Source organism: Camelus bactrianus, chromosome 6 (assembly GCF_048773025.1).
Source record: "Camelus bactrianus isolate YW-2024 breed Bactrian camel chromosome 6, ASM4877302v1, whole genome shotgun sequence".
Taxonomy (NCBI): Eukaryota; Metazoa; Chordata; class Mammalia; order Artiodactyla; family Camelidae; genus Camelus; species Camelus bactrianus.
Genome location: NC_133544.1, coordinates 20,788,298 through 20,809,499, shown reverse-complemented (window position 1 = coordinate 20,809,499; position 21,202 = coordinate 20,788,298). Strand labels below are relative to the sequence as shown.

Genomic DNA, 21,202 nt, shown 5'->3' with positions numbered 1-21,202 from the left:
GCTACTATTTTCTTTAATCTATTAACATACTTTAATATCATTTAAGCAGTTTCATGTGTTACTTTTTTCCTTAGCACTACCTCCCCCCCCCCTTAAAATTCATTGATTTTGAATGACATCTTTTTTCTTCCCCTCTCCCCAACTGACACTATCAATGCCTCCTTATTTTCCGCATCTCAGAGATTTAGTTGTGTGATGTCATCTCCCCTCCCCCAAATTATAAAGATAGGAAATGATCTGTCATGATATTTGTCTAATAGCAAGTATGGATAGAATAGTATGAATTAGGAAGATTTCTACGAAATGAGGTATTTGATGACTAAAATGTTTACTTTTATAAATGTACAATGAATCCAAGTCTCTTAACTGTAATCTAATTTCAGTTAATTTAACTGAATTATCAGACCTAGTTTTTTAATTCAGTGTTCTGAGTTACCTCACTGAGTTTTGATTTGCCATATATAATCCTTTTTAGTTTTCATCATGTCACTTTGTAGGTTAAAAAATCAGTACAATAGGTGTTGATGATTTGTTATTGTCATCACCTGATTTCAGGTTTTTCTTTCTCTCATCCGCAACTGCATACCCAAGAAGACTACAATACTGCTCATCACTGAACCAAGATTTCTCCTGCCTCATGATAAAGAAATTAGTGAACAAATACTCAATTATTCAGGTTATCTAGGGTTTTCAGCTAGGCAGTGGAAGAGATAAACATAGTGAAATGTTACTTGCCAATGTTTGTATTGAATTTTTGTTATCCAATTTCTTCCCCTTCAATTGCTCAAGGAAACATGTTTTGATTGCCTGGTCCATTCAGACCAGGTAAGGCAAACAGAAAAAAATGTACGGGAATAATAATGTTTCCTCCACCCAACCCACTAGGCCGGCAGTTAACCATCTTCAACACCCAGGCGCAAATAGCCATCGGTGGAAAGGATAAAGGACGTCTCTTCCAAGGCCAGCTTTCTGGGCTCTATTATGATGGTTTGAAAGTACTGAACATGGCAGCTGAGAACAACCCCAATATTAAAATCAATGGAAGTGTCCGGCTGGTGGGAGAAGTCCCATCAATCTTGGGAACAACACAGACGACCTCCATGCCACCAGAAATGTCTACCACCGTCATGGAAACCACCACTACAATGGCCACTACCACAACTCGTAAGAACCGCTCTACAGCCAGCATTCAGGTAGGTTTTTCTCCAAAAATTAATTGATTCTGCATCTTTGTCTTTGAGACATTGCTATCATGATGAGTGTTGCTATGTAGCTAAAGAGTCTGAATTACTATGTTTATAGGAAGGATACCCACAGATGATGCTCATAGTAATAAGACCCAGGAATAGAGCAAGACAAAGTCATTGTTACAGAAGTGAGAAAAGTCTTGTGTGCACTCATGGATTATTATTCCTATCATGTTCCTATCATAGTCATCCCTGAAATGGTAAAGCTGTTATTCAAAATGAGCAATGGACAACGTTTTCACTATGAAATACTCCTCATTTTATTACCTTTTTTTTCAATAGCAGAAAGGGAAAGAGCGGAAAGGAAAATTTGTTACCAGCAGAAGACTTTATCCTAATTCAGTGCTATTCGCATGGCTTTGCTGGGACATGAATTGTTCATTTTTCAGGCCAATGGGTAGCATTAAATTAAGGGCAATTGAAGCTAGAGGTTCAACTAATCCTTATAAAATGCAGTATCTGTTTTTGATATTAAGTGTTGATTAATATCTCATTATTTTTTGTCCACTTTGTTTCTTTTATATTTGAGGAAGATCCTAATTACATTAGAAAATGTGAAGGTGTGAGTTTAGCTATGTAGGGAGTCCTTAATTTTGTGGTAACGTTTTTGTTTTGTCACCTAAAAGTAATTATACCCAAGCTAAAGCTTAATGCTTTGCTGACTTCCTTGGCATTTCATAAATCTAGTTAGTAGCGGGTAGAAGGTTAATTGAGTTATTAGCCCTCAATACTCTGGCAAAAAAATAAGACATTTCAATGGCTTGTGGGGAAATGACCCCTAGCCTAGTTAGTGTTAGTAGAAGATTCAGTAGATCAGTACTTGTCCTTTGTTTCTCAGTTTTAAGACATTATCCAGGGGTTCAGTTGAGTCTTTGACATCTCCCTTCTGTTGACTTCAGTGGTCATTGTTAAAGTCAATAATCAATTAAAGCCCTTAATGTGTTCCTGTTCTTGTGAATTAAGATTACGTGAGTTAGGTAGAGGTAAAAGTGTTGTCTTTTCCCTTTTCTTTGAGCAGAAATATCCAGACACCTCCTTACGTGACTCCACAGGGACAATTTGAAGCAGATGCACTGATGATGTTATCAGGCCAATTTTAGGAGTTTTAGAAAAGCTACTAAGAACCTGGCTACTTAGCAGTCTTGCAGTCGCATGTGCTGTTACATGCATACCTATACAAGTGCTCCCCAAAAATAGCTTCTTCTCTCCTGATATTAAAGCAATAACTCCTGACACTTCACTATACTCGCTGAAAAGAAGATAAAAGGCAATATGTATTTCTATTATGACTCTCTACAGCTCAAGCGCAGATCTGTTTATTGTTGGTGAAAGGATAATTCTGTCTGCACAGGTCTTGGCAGACTTGTTCTGTTTCTGTCAGAATACATTCCACTAACTCTGTGGGAAGCAGAGGAGCAAATGGCTTTTTCCTCATAGGAAAGGATGGTCTTGTAGTCTTTTCAAGGCCAAATTTTTACTGACCTCAGAAGGATTTACTGCTACATGGGGATCCAGGGACTAAGCCACAGTAATTATCGGTTTTTGGCTTTCCCTCCTGCAGCAAATACATAAATGGGAGCAGACTGGGTGAGTCTTTGCACAAACTAAGAGAGCCAGAGTAGGACACACGGTTCAAAAGCCTTGTTAGTGATTGTGACTCTAAACATCACAGAACCTGGTGTCATTTTAGAGGACAACAGCTGTGGACAGCTAGAGAATACCCTCTTTAACAGCCTCCTTTCTGGTGTTTCCTTTTTTTTTCAGTTCAGTAATAATTGGATTATGTCTATATGTCTTTCCTTTTGCTTCCACAGACAAGGCTGTAAAAATGAGTTATAAATCTGTTCATGCTCTTTGTTTTTAAGGGTGTGTATATATGTGTGTGTGTGTGTGTGTGTGTGTGTGTGTATATATATATATATATATATATATATATATATATATATATATATATATGTATGTATGTATATGTATATAAAGTACTCTTGAAGGAAAGCCAACAGACTAGCTGAATTGGATTAGACTGGGATGAGGGATAAAAAAGCCCCATATGCTTTGTAAAGATTAGCTAAAAGAATTAATTATGCCAACTTTGTGTTCTTGCCAACTAGCCATAAGAACTTTGCCTTGGGCTTCATAAAAACTCAATAGCCTGCCCATCTCCAAGTCTAACCCTCTCTCAAATACAGTCTGTAGATGACATCAAGCTTTTGTTGTAACTGAGGACCCAACAACCCCTGGACTCTATGGATTCTACCCAAGGTTTAGGACAGTTCCCAGACTCTGAAGACTTTAGGTAAAGAAGGGCATTCTCAGGAGTTCTACTATGTCCTGTGTGATCCAGCTAATATTCTTGGATGAAGTGGACTCATAAAGATTTGATCTCTGGGAAATCCTTAGGAAAAAAAAAAAGTGAGGAAGACTGGATTTCATGTTCACTGGTCCATCATTCATTCATAAGTTTCACCTATATGTGAAATCTTACAGCCATTTGCAAATGATACTCTGTTCTGTCTTCCTTTGCTTTGATAATATCGCTAGAGTAGGGTTGTCCTAAAGTTAGACTCTTCCAGGAGAAACAAAATAAGCATGTGTATTCACAAGTATAAAAATCTGGTTATTGAAAAAAATCTACAGCCCATTTCTTTAAGCATAAGGTAAGAAAACACCATGTGAGCACTTCCTTTCTGATAGACCTTGGTTAATGTTGATGTCAGATCAAAGGAAAACTGTGAAGTGCTTTTAGTGCTGCTCTTAACTGTGTGTGAATGTGAACAAATCCTTTTTGAGTTTATATGGCCCTCCAGTGCTCCAGCCTCCTGGAAGTAATTGGCACTTTGATCTTTCTGATACCATAGCTTGTTACAGAACTACTTGCGAATTACAGGAACTATGTTAAATTACTCGCAGCTATGGCATCAGGTCCTCACCCTATATTAAGAAGGATATCTCTAGATGCTCTACGGATTAAAAAAGAAAGTTAAGATTGAGAAAGCAGGTAGGTAGGTAGGTGATAATTTTCAAATAAAGGTCTAGCACTTAGTAGATGCTCAATAAATATTTATCGAATAAGTCAGAAAAACAGATAGGCTTTATTGCATACTTTATCATCATTTAACAATCAGAAGTGCTGTGGCTTTTGGAAGATTTTCCCTCCAAGATGATCAGTGTGCTTTGGACAATTTTAATTTTTTTTCCAGTGGTGAAGCTATAGCAGGATGATTAAATGCATGGACTTGGAGTCAGACTGCTTGGGTTTAAAACCTAGCTCTTCTTCATATTAGCTAAGTGACCCTGGGTGACTCACATATGTTCTCGTTTCTATTGCTGTGAAACAACCTCCCATAACTTAGTAGCTTAGAGCAACAATTGCATCATTAAATATCACAGTTTTATGGGTCAGAAATTTGGGCAGGGCTCAGCAAGGCGATTCTTGTGCCCCCCATGGAATTGACTGAGGTCATTCAGTGGCTACTCTGGTCTGGGGTCTGGCTTCAAGCATGCCCCTGGTGTCTTGGTGGGCTTACTGGGAATACTGGACTCAGCTGGATCCATGTGCCTCTCCATGTCTCCAGGGCTTCTTTCACAGAGAGAGGCTCAGGGCTCCTAGAGAGAGTTTTTCAAGTCTCATTTTCAGGGAAGGATACATAAACCTCACTTCTCAATGGGAGGAGTAGCAGGAATGTGCAGCCAACCTAAGTCTACCACATTGGGAACTGGAGGGAGGGAAAGGTACTGCGGGTACTTACATCAAAGATTGTTGTGAGGATAACTGGGTTAATCACAGTCAAATACTTCAAACAGGCGTATCATGAAGAATATGATTAAATGTGTTTGAACCCTATTATCATATTCTACCCTCAACATTCGGTATGCAGGTCAGTGCCTTCTCAAGCAAGGATCTACCTCAGAAAATGGGGCTGCTTCTCCTGACAGTAGTGTCCATGGTTCAGAGTAAGCCCAGGAGGTTTGGGAGGATAGGGATTTGAAGGAGGGTCAGAGTAGAGTTTGGAGGCTGAAATTAGTCCTGTCAAATAAAAAGCCTCTAAGATCTCAGGCATGGACTTCTCTGATACCTCACTACGCAGCTTTAATTTTCTCTTCCATCTTTAAATCAACTAGGAATTCTATAAGCCTTGGACAATATGTTCTGTTATGAAGTATGTCTATGCACGCATCTTTTTGGTGTTACAAAAAGAGGAATCCAGGATCCTTGCCATCACGGAGCTCGCAATGTAAAGAGGGAGGGAGGGCTTGACATTCGCTATCAGTATGAAATAGTGACTTACCAATGATAGTGTGGTGTGGGGTGAGGAGTGGTGTATGGGATGGCATGGCTGGATCTCATGAATGAGGTGAGAGTGGAACTGGGCCTTGTAGAATGAGTACAGCTGGATACATGAGAGGAACAAATCTCAAGTTGGTTGAATGTCCCAAGGTAAGCTGACAAAGTCAGAGGTGATGATCCCTAGAGAGACAGCCAAGCCCAGCTAGAACAGAGAGTACATAGAGGGGGTTTGTGAGAGACAAGAGGTCCAGATTCTGAGTCTTAGTCTAAAACTGCCCCACACAGGAGAGGACCAAGGGAGGAGAACTGGGTCAGGCTCCCTGTAGGTCTTTCTCCCAGGAATGCCCCAGAGGTTATGCAGAAACATCCATCACATCACATCTTACTCTGATGTCAACAGGTTACTATCACGACACTGATAGGTCAGCTTCTAAAATGGAAAAGTTCAACTCAGTCTACACTCAGATAAGCTTAGTTCTTATTCAGGATAAAAGGCAAAAATGAGAAATAAGAGTCTTTTAGTGATAACTATCAGCCGCCATGACCAAAATGTTCCTGCGAGAGAGGAGAGGGCCAAGAGGAAAATAATTCCAAGAATAATGTGAATTCCCCTACCTTGGCACTCCAGACCAAGTTGTTACCAATAAGAAAAAGAACTCGGTGTGTTCTGCGCAAATCACCATCTGGAATCGTATATAAGCTCGCAGCAGGATACTGACCGTGACCCATTTGTTTCTGTGCTGGGCATTGGAAAAGTCACCTTGACATTGGCCAGGACTGCCTGGCACCAGAAAATTACCAGAAAATCACGATGCTCAGCCTGGATTGGAACTACCCTAATAAACAGTAGAAATAAAAGACTTGAGAGCTTTGTGAGATTTCATTCTTACCTTAAACTCACAAATTTGGTGGTCAAGTGTGAACCACTTTCAAAAATTTCCAAAGGAAGCCACAGTGTTTTAGGCTTTGTAATAACACCTGCGTGATGTTGTTAGTCCTTCTGGTCTGCTTCCAGTTTTAGGCTGGGGATGGTAAGAAGCACATTTCAGCCTTGATATTGGCTATTGCAAAACAAAACAAAGCAGAAACATGATTAAAAGCTTGATCCTTCACCTTGCATGTTCTAGATGGAGTCTCAGTATGTTGAAGGGAAGAGAGTGTAACCGAGAGTCAGGATTTCTGGATTGCACTTCAGGTTTTTCCGGTTACTTAGTTGTGTTTCTCTGGGTGGGTTGATTAGCTCCTCTAAGCCTCAGTTCCATTATCTATAAAATGGGCAGAGCATTATCTTTTCCATAGGCTTGTTGTGAGTACAAAATACAACCAGGTGTGGAAAGAACTTAGGCCATGGCCTGCCTGACCAGTTTCCACTAAATGCTAGACATTTGGAAAACCACCTCAACCCAAGAGACTCTGTCAGGTCTCCCAGATCCTCAAAGAGCTTAGCCTTCCTGTACGGCTGGATAAGCATGAGAACAATTTTGTTTACATCCCACACAAACCCACAATCACCCAGGATTTCCTTTGCAGGTCCCAGATTGAATCACAACCCTGAACTCATCAATTAGAAAAGATTCCTGCAGTGGGAATTAGCTTTGCCGGGGGGTCATTACATACAAAGTGTTCTGTTAGAATGAAGCATATGAAATTATGAAACTGCCATTTTTTTGGAGATCAAAATTGTCAAATATTAGCAATTTCACGTGGTTCAACCAAAGACACGACACACCCATTTACGGTATGTTGTCATCCACGGCATTCTGAGATTCTGGCTGGAGCACCAAATTTTCCCAGAGGTCTTTGAATAATCAGACTGCCTTGGGATTGGGGTATAAGATTAATCCACCTTATTCCAAATGCCTTGCCATAACAGGAGGTCAAGTGTGTTATACTTACCCCCAAATTATCCCCTCTGGGCCCCTCCACCTTTTCCCGTCTGCCACCAGCTTGGTAGAAGTGAGATGAGGAGTCCACACGGTTTCCAATCCCTCACTTTTACCACAGACAACAGAGCCTCCAGGGGAAGTGTATTTTTAGGATCAAGGCTCAACTAATATTGATTAACAGCCTTACATAACGTAAGGCTTCAGGGCCCGCTCCTTTCCTGCCAAGCCTCATAACTGGGGGAGGCACTGAGATCTGTCAGTCTAATTAGAGTTTAGCTGCCAGCCAAGAAATATCTTCTGTTTCCTCCTTACCCTCACGCAGGTGCTTTCTTTCCCCCTCTCAGAGCATAATTGAGGCGGGGACGGGAGGTGGAAATTGGACTCTAATTTACTCATTACCTGGTAAAACTCTCTAGTGACATTTTCTCTCCGGAATTACATAGTTCTAATGGAGGGGTGGGGAACTCAATGGGTTTACCTACCTCTTCAAAATTTATATGTTGGCAATACAAATAGATCAGCATTTTCCAAAGCTGAGAAAGTCGGGAAAAGGGTTCTCTGAAAAGGCCCTTGTCACATACAGGCAGGAAGTCTGCGAGATGCTGGAAGTTGTACAGATGCCCTTATAATTAGGTTGTAATATTTATAGGGTAGAATTTCCCACCAGAACCCGCTAATACAGTCCTGGATTTTATTCTGAGACATCGGCACAGGTGAGAAGGAAGAGGGGGCAGCTCTTGGCTACTCACTGCAGAGGTCCCCAAATGTTTCTAAAGCCCCAGTGCTTTTTCCAACTACCCAACAGACTACTTGGCCGAGAATAAAGCCTGAATCCTGACCATGTGATGTATGGATCTCCTCCTTGCTCTCTCTCTGGCCATATTTTCTACCACTTTGCTCCAGGCACACAGGTCTTCCTGGTCTTCCTGACTGTAGAGCCAGGATAAGGGAGAGGTGCATGAGGGTTTTACAGTCACAGAGGTGGGTCTCTTCTGTGTTTAAATTGTTGACTTTTTTTGACAATCGGGGATTTTTTCTGCTTTGATGTTGACTTTATTGCCATAAAGTATTCTTTATGTGGATGACTGCATTTGGCTGTCCTTTTAAATGTGACACATTTGATGAGGACCTCATGGTCAGTCCCAGCCCTGCTTGAACACACCAAGCACGTCTGTGTCTTCTCACTTGCCCTTTCTTCTGCCTGATGCAGCTCCTCCCAGCTATTTGCATGACTCATTCCCTTACTTTACCCAGATTTCTGCCCATCTGGCACCTTCCAGAGAGGCCCTCCTTGACCATCCTCTGTAGGAGATCACTCTGTCACCTTCCCCTTTCTTGTCTCTCATAGCAGTTATCTCTGCCTGACATTCTATCATGTATTTATTTGTTTACTGTCTCTATTTAATGAAATGTGAGTTCTAAGATGGAAGATCTTTGTTTCAGGCACTGTCAGAGCCCAGCAGCACAGAGAAAACCCTCAGTCAATATGGCTTGAAGCAAGTGAGTGGGCAACAATCCACCAGCATCTTCTCAGGGAGTACATATGCCTCGTGATTCAGACTGAATCTCACTTCCGAGCACCCTGCCCTCCAGAGGTCCACACTCAGGCGAAGGCTCCCCCGTGGGGTGATTATCAGCAGGGGTATTGCTGCCCTTAACTCCTTACCTTAACAATAAGGGGTCCAGGAGATGTCTCCTTGTATCTGGTGTACAAGATTGTTCTTGTTGACTTCTGGTCTTAAGTTCTCTTTCCTTAGAACTTATTTGTCATCACAGTAGCTTCTAGCACTGAGTTTTCAAAGCACTTTTGGAAATGTGATATCGCCCACTTCCCCACTCCACTTTCTTTGCTGTATTCCTTTCCCAAATTATTTAATTCTTAGTTCTCCTAAAACCTACCTTTAAATATAGGCAAATAAAAATTTCTTCAATTGTCCCCTGCTTCTGTCCAATTCTATTGGTATGGATAGAAAATTAACTTGGGGTTCATTTACTTGGTTGTACATCTCTGGGTAGATTAGCAGGAGTCTTCTATCTGCTTTCAGTTACTTTTTTTGTTGTTTTTGTCTAATTACTGAATATGTTATATGAGCCCACTTATTCCTGGTCATGACCATGTGATTCATCGGGCTCCATAGTTACTTGTTTTCTTCATGTTCTTTTGAAAAGAGTTTGAAAGATACTATGAGAAAGCACTCGATTGAGAGCAGGAATAATCTCTATGGAGTTCTTCATTCAACACTCAGGACCCGCCACGGTGCCTGCCACAAAGTGGGGTTCAATAAATGTTGAAGAAAAGGAAGATGTATTAAGTGAATGAATGCCTATCTGCAGTGGGAAGGGGCAGAGAAGGGAGGCAATATTATTCATGTTCAAGGTGGACAAAGACAGCCACAGACAAAGGAAGCAGCCTCCTTTGAAGGAAAGAGTCCATTGAAACAGGTGTCAGGAGACTTCCTTTGTAGATAAAGAAGTGATTAAAGTCATGACTCTAGGTGGACCTTCAATTCTTAGCTGTGAGATTTTTGGCTAAGTTGCTTTTTGGAACTTAGTTTCATGGTTATAACATCATCTTCATGGATAGGTTAAGATAATATAGGTCAAGGGCTTCAATTGGTGCAACTCAATAAAAGATTGTTGTGGTGGTTGTTGTTGTTATGTTAAACGAGATTCCAATCCAGGTCTCTAGCATCTAGTTGTTTGTTTTTTTTTCTTTAACTATTTGCCTATGACATGGCAATTAGCTTCCTTGGGTCTCTGCTCTTTTCTTATTTAATAAGTATTAGGGTAGATTCACACTGTCTCCAATATTTTCATTTTTTTAGCAGTGTGTAACATGGTGCCTTGTACATACAGACAGTTGAATGGATGGATAAGTGAATTGAGGGGGGCCAGGGGAAGGGGAAGAAAAGTTGAGGAGAAGAGAGGAGAAAGTAAGCAAAAAATACTCTCACTGTGTTGCTGTAAGTATCTGCCCATTTCATCAACTGGATGACTGAGATTGAGAGAAATGAATAGAATATCTTTAATCTAATTAAAATTATAATACAAATAATGATTTCTTTTTGTATTCCCCCTCTTGGCTGAAAGCTTTCAGAAGGAGTTCCACAATGGCCATCTTTATGTAGAAGATAAAGTACTTAATAAATGTGTCTTGAGTTGTCAGAAAGAATCAATGATTCCAGTTTAAGTTAAGGTCCAAGATTTTTTTTTCCTGACAATGCATCTCTTTCTTTCTATTTCTACATGACAGGGAAATGACTCTAAGCAGCCATCACTGCTAGCCAGGCTTCGGGGAGGAGATTTCCATTCTGTCTTCGACAAGGCAGTAGGAGGGGTGGGGTGTGCTTTCAAACCTTTCTGGTGCCTGTTTGAATGATTGTAAAAATTAGAAATACACTGAGGCTGTTATGACAGCCCTGCCTTTTGAAATCTTCTGATTAATGCCTTGGGTTTTCTGGAGAGCTAGTTCTGTTAGCTACATGGAGAATGTAAGGTTCTCTTTGTTTTTGTTTGTTTGTTTGTTTGTTTGTTTGTTTGTTTTTGTTTTTCATCATCCAGGGATGAGATGTCTGGGGAAATAAATGCACATCATATCTGGGGTGGCTGGCAGTCAATGAGAGAATTACTCGATGGAAATTTGGTTGACTTATGTACATCTCTCTCTCATTCAATCTGATTGTGTGTGGGTGTGTGTGAGAGAGAGATGGAGAGAGAGAGGATGCTCACATGTGTTTGCATGTATTAGCTGAACAGTACTTCTTAAACTGGTTTGTGTATACAGATCACCTGGGTGTTCTAATTAAATCACAGATTCTGATTCAGTTCTGGATGGAGCCCAAGACCATGCATTTCTAGCTGGCCCCCCAATGATGTCAGGCTATAATACATGGCCCTCACTTTCTGGAGCAAGGATATTTGTAGTTCCTAGCTGAGTAGTTGTAGCATCTGTTTACCTATGTCTTCCAAACGGTCACCCCAAACAAGGCTCTTCAAAACAGGAGATCTTGTTAACCCAAAGCATTATGTAAGAGAAAGAGCAGATACCCAACTGAGGATTAGCAAAGAAAAATTCATCCCATCAGACAGTCCTGCTCCTGGTCCCCTCCTCCTGTCCCTCCTCTGCTACATAGCCCTGAGGCAGATGGGGAAAAAAAAATAGGTAGATTTTAACTTCTCACAATATTTATCCCCCATTCTGAGAGGTGACCTCCAATGAAAGCAGAAGGACATGAATGATTTTAATCCGCAGTAACAATGGGAAACTAGTCCTGGCCATCTTGAGTGGTATAAATATATAAAATGACACATTTTTCTCCTCTACCTCTCCACGTCCTCCCCCCAGATACTGACAGAGACACATATTTATGCACCCACAGCTCACACTATAATGCACAATGAAATTTCACCCGGCCTTTATCTCGGGGCTGCTCTTCTGATGATTAATGCCCCACTGGCTGGGAAGCTATTCCACTGAAGAAAGACAAGGAGAGAGGAAGACACATGAAATATATCTCTAAGGCCATTTCTCATTATTATTATTATCATTATTAGTTCCTTACTGCCCTATCTGTCCTGTTAGAGAATGCTTGATCTATTGGCAAGGGGGAGGGGATGACATTTGAAAGTGGATTTCATGAGGGAGAAATGAGCAAGGACAAAGATAGAAACAGACACTTTTTTGCTAAAGAGAACTGACCTAGATGGGGTTTTGTTGTTGTTGTTTTCATTTATTTTTGGTCTTGTTTGTTTGTTCTATTATTTTTTGCTGTTTTCATTTTAAAGCCAAAAATATAATAGATGCCTCCATCTGTGTCTTCTTTGTTTTTTATTCCCCCCCAGGCATTTATTTTTGCATGTGTTCTTTTGTCTTTATTGAGTCTCTGTCTGCAAGAATCAATACGGTATAACATATGCAAATGCTATTCCTGACCACTTATGCAAAAGACTGGACAGAATAATTTCATTGCTTTGTAACTCCCAAAATATAATTGCCTGCACATCCTGGTTGACTTCAAGCTTCTGAAAAGGCTACTTTTTAAAAAAAGAATTCTATGTTTGTGTTGTATAAACCACAGTGTCTGATTCAAAGAAAGGGTGATTGCTAAGTAATTTCTGGCTCTGTCACTTAGGAGGAGTCCGCAGCAGTGGTCCTCGTTGGAAAAATGGGGCCACAAGCAAAGCACTATCACAACCCATGTGCCTACTGATAAAATGGCAGATTCATTAACCGAGACAGAAAGGACCATAATCTGACTTAGGAAATGCTGTATTTCCAGAGTTGAGTTTATGAGGATATGGAATTTATAGCTGGGGTACCCACATGTAACTTCAGTTTTAGTTGGATTTTGTGTTTGGTTAACAACTATTTGGGTAAACTGTGTACCTAGAATGGGCCACACACCATCCTAGGCATTTGGCCTATAGAAATACACAAAACAGACAAAAAACTCACCTTCTTCGTGGGCCATATATTCTGTAACACAAATATAGGGCACCTCCTGAGTGCCAGGCTGTGGGGAAACAAAGAATGAAATAAATATATTTCTGCCTTAAAGGAGCACACAGTCAGGAGGGCTCAAATATTTTCTAAATCTGAGCAGTCTCATTTTTAGTTCAGTTTTCTACAGAAACTTCAACACCCTGATCTCCTATTACAATTGCAGAGGCACCAACCATCCGTGTTTATACAGGTCAGCTCAATTGAAGAATAACAAAGAATAAGGTCTTTCATTTCTATTCGGAAAAAAACAACTTCAAATGTAAACAGTGTCTTTTTTGACTGACAAAGATGGCCGTAGGAAACCCCGTTAAAATAAAGTTACGGCATGTGAAACATATATTGATCTCGAGGACTCAGTTTACAGTATTTATTGCAAATATTTTGTGTAGTAGTTTGAGATGATAGTCTCATGGAATGTTTCCATTGGAAGATTCTCAGTGGTCATCTAATTATTGAGCCCCACACAACTAGTTGAGCTTCAGAGATGGGCCAGCTAGATGGTTTTATCCATCAAAACTGTCTATCCAGGGGCAAATTGCTTGCCCACCTTTTGTAATTTAAGCAATAAGCCTGTATGAATTTCATGTTTTAATTTCATTTTTATCTAAATCATGCATTTACATAGCTTAAAACTTCACATTGCACCCACTCCCATTACTTCAAGGCAGACACATTATTTTAGCTGCTAGGAGAGTTAGCTGCTGTATTTTTAGTAGATAAATATATTATTTTAATAGGTATTTTCATAGGTATATAATATACCTAAACTTACTATCCAGGTACAATTCCAGTAAGAATCATTGTGCTTCCAACTCCTTCTGTGTACTGGAAAACTTTCCTCAGGGACCTCTATTTTTGTGGAGTGTTTTTTTTTTCTTTTTCCTAACACTTACTCTCCAGCCATCTCACAGAGCATATAAATTAAAAACTACATATAAGAGCTCTGAATATTCTACATCCAGAAACGAGCATAGCCCAGTCCTTTGCTTCACACCAGATGCTTGTATTTTTAAGAGGGGCAAGGGTTAGAATTGTCACTTTGGAGTTTTTATGCTGTGAAACGTCAGACAAAGTGTTTGCATGCCGTTGAGCTCCATCACGCAATGTTTGGTGATAAAGTCTGTTCACTGGGCTCTCAGCTTCCTTCAGCTCTATCTCTGTAATGTATTTATTCGCTTTACTTTACTTGTGCTAGTTGACATAGATACTGTAGAAAAAGAATTTCTCCATGTATTCCCCATTCCTCAGGAGGAATAATATATTCTAAGAGCACAGATGGGGCTCTACAAAAAAAAAAAAAATTTGTGAATTAATGTTGGGTATATATGGATATATACACTGGAAATCAGATTTGATTAAGTCATTATACTAAGTATGAGCCAAAGGTTACATTTATTGGAGGAGAGATGATTGGAGGCCAGTATGAGAGAATCACAAAGAGGAGGTTTTAGGGGAAGATTTAAGCAGAGAAGATGAGGATGTTCCTAAGGCTATTTCTACAGGGAACCATTTCTATCAACATTGCTAACCAGAAAACAAAGATTGCTGGAGGCTTTGAATTAGATCAAAATATTCGAAGAATAAAGAGGATAAATAGCAAAATCCACCTCCGAAGCCGTATGGAAAACACCACGCTGCTGCACAGAGAGCCCCTGTAAAGTGTTCTTTTGACTCCAAAAGCTACAGGGAGTTATGCTTTGTTTGTTTGTTTGTTTGTTTTACTTTTTTTTTTTCGTATGGGGGATTTGGAGTGAATGTCTGGACAACATATTTTTGTATGTTGTACTCAGCAATAATAACAATTAGAAGGAATTATAAATTACATAAAACAAAGCCAATCAAGTCATTGCTAAGAGGGGCATTAAGGTGTGTTTGTGTTTTTCTCTCCCCCTCATTTTCAGTAAACTATATTATTTGGGTTTCTTTCGTCATCATAGTAGGTATTTTTGTAAGAGAGTTTTCCTCTTTCTTCTGTTGTAAACACTTTTCCCATCTCAGCATCCTTTTTAAATTCAAGAGACATCCTCCTTTGCAATGTACAACGAAAGGCGGCCATTATGTTACAAAATATCAGAGATGGCTTTGTCACGTCTGGCGCTGTTAAATCATGTTGTGTCCTAAAGAGCTTGGTAAATGAGGCCAAGGGGGTGAGTTGACAATTGAACAAGGCCTCAGTCAGATCTCCCAGGCTTCCCCGAAACTCCCTGAGGAGAGACAGAGACCCAGGTGGTGGGTGCAAGTGTTTTCCCTTTAAAGCATCATGAAGATTCTGGCAAACCTTATTTTGGGTTTTGCTTGCAAGACAGAGGCAGCATTTGCAAAGGGGGGTCTTTGTAGTCTTTTTTTTTTTTTTCCTCCCCAGCATTTAATTTAAATCCAAGATGGTGGTAGGGAATTAAAAGAAAAAATTAATTGCTCAATAAGTAGTTGGTGGCTCCTGCCTACTGCGTGGAAGGATCTGGATGGAGATGGAAAGATGAATAAGACAGATGTATGCTACCTGTCCTCGTGGAGCTTGTGTAGAAAGAAGGCATAAAACAAACTAATTTCACAAGTAACTATTTAATCACAAGCATGATGAGTCCATGAAGGAGAACAGACTGCTAAGAAAGCAGAGAGGGATCTGAGCTAATGTTCTGATTGGGAAGATTTCCTTGAGCTTGCAGTGTTGGCGTTGTGCTGTTTAGGATGCACAGTTAGGTAAACAAAAGAGGAGGATAAGGAAAGGTGTAGTAAGCAAAGGGAACAGCGCATGCTAAGGCATTACTGTAGGAATCATGCTGTATCATGTTTCTCAGCCTTTGGTCTACAGTTTGGCTCTAAAGTTTGGAAACATACCAGATTTGACCATGGTAAGTGACCAGTTAATGCCCACACTTGAAGGGCTAGCAGAAGGCCACTCAAAGGGTTTCCAATGGGATGAAGCACCATCCCATTATTATGACAGATGTGGGACTGGTTGAATGATAGTTTCCAAAGCTGGGTTGAATGGCGTGGCCATGTTGAATGGGCTTCATGGTCTCCTGTTCTGAATCCTCTAGATGACTGGCTCCAAGATGTGTCAAAGGCACAAATTTCCTCAGTGAAAATCAAAGATGCCAATACTTTAGGGTAAAGCTTCACAGATGCATGTGTAAGGACTGATAGAAATGCCTTAATTGTGTTTATCACAGTTTTGTAAAATACACTGAACTGTGTTTGTTTGTGAGTGACCGTACACACGGAATAGATCGTATAATTATCAGGGATGCCACGTCATGGAACCTGTCATATATTGTAATATCAAGACACCATGTGGTATGTATCTAGGTTTTCAGGTTTTATAGCCATCCTGTGTTTCACTCTCTTGCTTCTCCAATAGAACACTAGTAACCAGAAATCAGTCATTTGAAAACTTCTAATCCTTATTTTTTCATGCTTTGCCTTGGTTTTTCTTTTTGCTTGGTGGAAACTGTGGAGTTCAGTGGACTTTTTCTTGTAGTTTGATTACCCTCTTTATTTAATTTTGTGATAAAAACACTGAGCCTGGAGCCAGAGATAACGTGCCTGATTCAATTCGTACATGTCAGTTTCTGTTTGATGGTGATTCTTTCCCCTAGTTCTTCCCACGCTCCCTGCCCAGGCACAGCCGAGGCTTCGGTGATTATCAGACATCACACCTACGCTGTCAGTTATGCCTCCTGCTTTAGGATTAGATTCATTTATTATCACTGTTCTGATTATTAGTAGTAAGAGGGGGCATCTCCACCCAAACCTGGATGAGCAGTAGCTTTCACAGTCTTTGCCTCCAAACTTAAACTTGTTGGAGTTTTAAACCCAGATGATTCCTTCCTTCTTTAATGGTGTGGAGCATTCAGTTTCCTGTGTTGTACTTAAGTGCTATTGTAGATCTCTCAAAAGACAAGGCATTCTTAGAAGATTCTTCTTGGTGGGGAGGGATGGCATTTTCCCCCCGAGTGTAGGATTCACCAGCTAGTGGACACCAATGGCGTCTTCTCTTGGTAACAGGACTACTTTGAAGAAGTATTTGAACTGGCAGAGGATGTCTATTATCTCGCCTCTCTTTTTCTTAGAAAGGCCCAGGTTCTCATTCTCAAAAGCACACATGGCTTTGACTCCTGTGCTGACTCCCAAAAGGAACACTTATTTTTCTGCCTTTTTGATGGAAGTGTCCCCACTGCCATCACTAATGGAACGGCAGCATGGCCCAAGCAATTTAAATATAGTATTGGTCCTTCAGCAACATGTTAGTTCTTTCAGACTTCTTTCCCAGACTCAAATCTCAACATATCTTCTGTGCTTAAAACTACCTTTGTAGTAAGATCACCCAGACAGCTGCAGGAAGAGATCAGAAGAAGGCTTGGAGGAGAGTCCAGGCTTTTATTTTATTATTCTTCACTTTATCTTTCAACAAATCAGAAGAAAGCAATGTGGTTCAATCCTGATTATGTAAAATGTTTGCACTTTAAATTGTAAATGTCTCTCAATGATACAGTTTCTGCGAATAATGCTCCATGGACTTTCTGGAAGAATAATTATGATGATTCATCACCAAATTTAAGGTGTCCAGGCACTTAAGTGGCTCATTGATATAATTTCCTAATCCTCATGACCTTGAATCATAGCCTCCTAGACTATTACACCTTTTCCTATAAAATGAAAGGTTTGTCTCAGAATCCCAGAGTGGACCATCCTTCAAGGACCCCAGCCTCTCAGCTCACTCATTCAGCAAACCTAGGTGGGGAAGGCAGCGTGATTACTACCATGGACCAAGCACTCTTCTGGACCCTGAAGTAGCAACAAAAAGAAAAACAGATCATTGTAACTCTGATTCTAGTTCTTATGGAACATACCTTCTGGGGGCAGGGATGGAGTCTGCCAATAAGTCAATCAGTGAGAGAGTATACTACACGCTGACAAATGCTGTCAAGAAAATAAAGCAGAGAGATGTCACACAGGGTTAGTGGTGGATAGGTATTTTAAAGACAGTCTCTCTAAGGAGGAAAGATTGAAGCTGAGACTTGAATGACAAGAAGACTCAGGTATGTAACCTCTGGGGGAAGAACGTATGTGGTGGAGGGATTGTTTAGTGGAAAGGCCCTAGGCTGAAACATGCTGGGGGAGTTCGAAATAAGATAACCAAGCTGGAACAACAGGAGATCTGGTGTGAGGCAGGGTTTGACAGGTGAACAGAGACTCTGATTCAGAGCTCACTAGGCTGTGGAAAGGAGATAGGATGTTATTAAATTTCAATGTTAAGCTAGGTAGTGGAGTGCCATGATGAGATACTTGCTTTTTAAAGATCACTCTGGCTGCCATGAAAGAAAAGACTAAAGGAGCGAGAGATGAGTCATAGATACCTGTTATGTGAGTATTGCGTCAGTGCAGGTAAGAGATCATAGTGGCTTTAACTAGGACAGCGACCAGGCCCTCGCTACACAACAGCCTGGCTTGATGGTCTTGCAATACATCTTTGCCTTGCCCTGAACTGCTAAATCTCTGAAACCTTAAACCCTGCTGTCTCAATCCTCTTGCTTAAATTCAGTTGCTTTCCTGCCTCATCAAGTTTCCACTAGCCTATAAATCGCTTCTCATTACGGCCCTCAACTCCCTTCTTCCTCCATTGTATTCATTCTAGATCACTCCAAATGGTTTCTATCCTCTACCCAACTGGAATAGTGCCTTCAACCTACCTTAGAAGCCTTTTATTTTCTTTGATCAGCAGCCCCCTCACCGCCAACTTTTGATCAGTATCCTTTCAACCTCCCAGCTCAGTTCCCTTCTGCACGTCTGCACCACTGAGTCTCAAATGCTGATTTCTTACAGAAGAGAATGTTCATCAATCATGAGCTTCTTCAAATTCCTCTACTTCTGAGTTTACCCGCGTCAGTGCTCACTTTAGGAGAATCCCTTCACCCTGCTGTTCAAAATCGTGTGCTCTTAATCCCTCTACTCTGGACTCTTCCTGAGCGTTTTGACATCATTATCTTCATTTTCCAGCAGTGCCATTAATATAATCTCTTCAAGCCAATACATGTATCCAGGGCTTTCCCATCTTAAAAGCAAAATCAAAAGAGTAAGTAGTTCTATGAACCTGCTTCCCAACCTTTCCACCAGCTACCTTCTGTCCCCAGATGAGGACTCTCTTTTATTCCTTTATACTCAAATTTCTTGAGTATTATACTCTCACCAATTTCCGTTTCTAAGCAAGTGACACCTATTTATTGCAGAGAAAAGTCACAAGTAAACAAATTCCAGCTACGATCTCGCCCTTCACGTAGAATCATACCTATAAGGCCATCCTTGTCTTCCTTCCCTTCCTTCTCTGCTCATATTTCTTGCACGTACCCAGAAGTCCAGTCACACCCTGCTTTTATTTTGAAAATGTTGTTCTTTCTACGTGGGAACATCTAACATGCAAAAGAGCATGCTTCTTCCTCTGTGAAGTGGAGATGGTAAAGACGTCAGCATTCCCATAGGGCTATTGAGAAAATTTGTTCATCTATTTCATATGCTCAGATTAGTGCCTGGTTCATGAGAAACACTCAATAAATGTTAACTATTATCATCATTATTATTTTTGTTCTTTTACCCACTCTCTGCCTGGAAAAGTAATAACCCCTCAAGACTCAGTTCAAACCCTGCTTGGTGAGTTACCCACCTTCACTGCCACCCCGTCTCACTCTGCCAAGTGCAGGTTGGGGTCCTTTTTTCAGTGGCTCCACAACAGCAATGAACTTCTGTGCATACGTTATATCAGGACCTCTTCACACTTCTCAGACAAGTAGATTGAGGTGGGGAATTTAAGAACCTAAGCCATGTTTCAAACCAAGCAGTGGTTGGGCTCTCTGTTTAACACCAGAGCCTCTAGAGAACCCATCTGTGCTGCTGTGTGAGTCCATAATGACTTCTCAATTAGGTTCCTAGTCCATTTCCAAGCCTTCCTTTCCACTGAGATACTTCAAGCATATATGAAGCTGCCTAAAGATAGAGAAAATTAAACCCATTATCTTCCTCTCAGTGTTATCGGAATATTTCAGCCAACTAGAGGGAAATTCTTCAGAATGGTGTTCGCTTTGTGTTTGTGTGTGTCCATGTATTTGTGTATCTTGGAAACTTTCTGTCTATAAAGAATCAGATAATTATATTTAAATAAATGGTAAAAGTTGGCGGCTTTTGTTTGAAGTCCTGTTTTGGACAATATATGTAGATAGAGAAAACTAAGAGTTAAGATACTGAGTGAGTTTCACTCTGTGTATTTCTACAGTTATGACAGTGGAGGCTATTAAAAGCAGTATTTATCTGTATATGTGTTCTATACCGATGTAATCTATCTCTCTAATTAGATAGTCAATTATTTTTAAAGAGCTGCAAATAAGCCCTATAAGAATGTCATAAATGCATTCCATTTAGAAACATCTTGCAGACAAATTTTGTTTTTATTCTTTGTATATCCTCCTGCAGCCTTAAAAGAACAACAACAACAACAAAAATCTTATTACTCAACTAATTCTAGAAACAGATCATTACTGCCTAGTAGTATGTTAATCATGCTTACCATTCTTTCTCCTTAGACATCATTATGCTTTGGGATAGAAAAGGTGGGTAGCGTGTGAGTCTCCATGGAGAAATGAATGGTGGGACTAGACAGTCTTCTCAAGAGATATAATGTTATTTTCATGCAAAATTTCCCAAGTAATAAAAAGGGGCTTGAAAATGGTGAAAATGTATGATGTATAAGTGGAATTATTAATGAGAGCTGTATCTTTTTCTTCCATAGGATCTTTTAAGATATAGACAAATTGGAGGTAGGTAGGCCAGACAGAGGCAAGATTGATTAGGGGAATTGAAGGAATGATTTATGAAGGATTAACGGAAATAAATATGTATAGTTTGGCTAAATGACAAATCAGAGGAAATGACATTATGGACCACAGATATTTGTGGGTGGCTGGTCACAACGAGAGCAAGGGATTACTTAGGTCATGCAATGAAATCGGGGGTGGGGATTGTAAACTCAATATCTGGATTTTTTTTTTTTTCTTGACTGTGGGAATTATTGGACTATATAAAAGAGCTATCCCAGAACCTACTGCTTGGATTAAAGCAAGAGACACAAAGGCAGGGTGTGGCAGCATGAAATCGCTAATAGTTTCCTCGATTCTGAGCAACTTGTTACCAGGAAGCTGGCCTTACTTGTTTTTGATCCCTGGGATTTAACACATTATAAGAACTCCATAGAGAGAGAAATCACGCTCAGTTCAGTGAGAGGACAAAA

The 21,202-nt window shown here is 40.3% G+C and overlaps 1 protein-coding gene across 1 annotated transcript in view; it reads left to right on the top strand.

Annotated features, from left to right (window-relative positions):
- Positions 1-21,202, top strand: part of NRXN3 (neurexin 3) — a 1,655,134-nt gene that overhangs the window by 1,513,420 nt on the left and 120,512 nt on the right. The window contains exon 19 of the mRNA XM_074365185.1: positions 886-1,193. Coding sequence (XP_074221286.1) covers positions 886-1,193 — 308 coding nt within the window. The remainder of the gene's footprint in view (positions 1-885; positions 1,194-21,202) is intronic.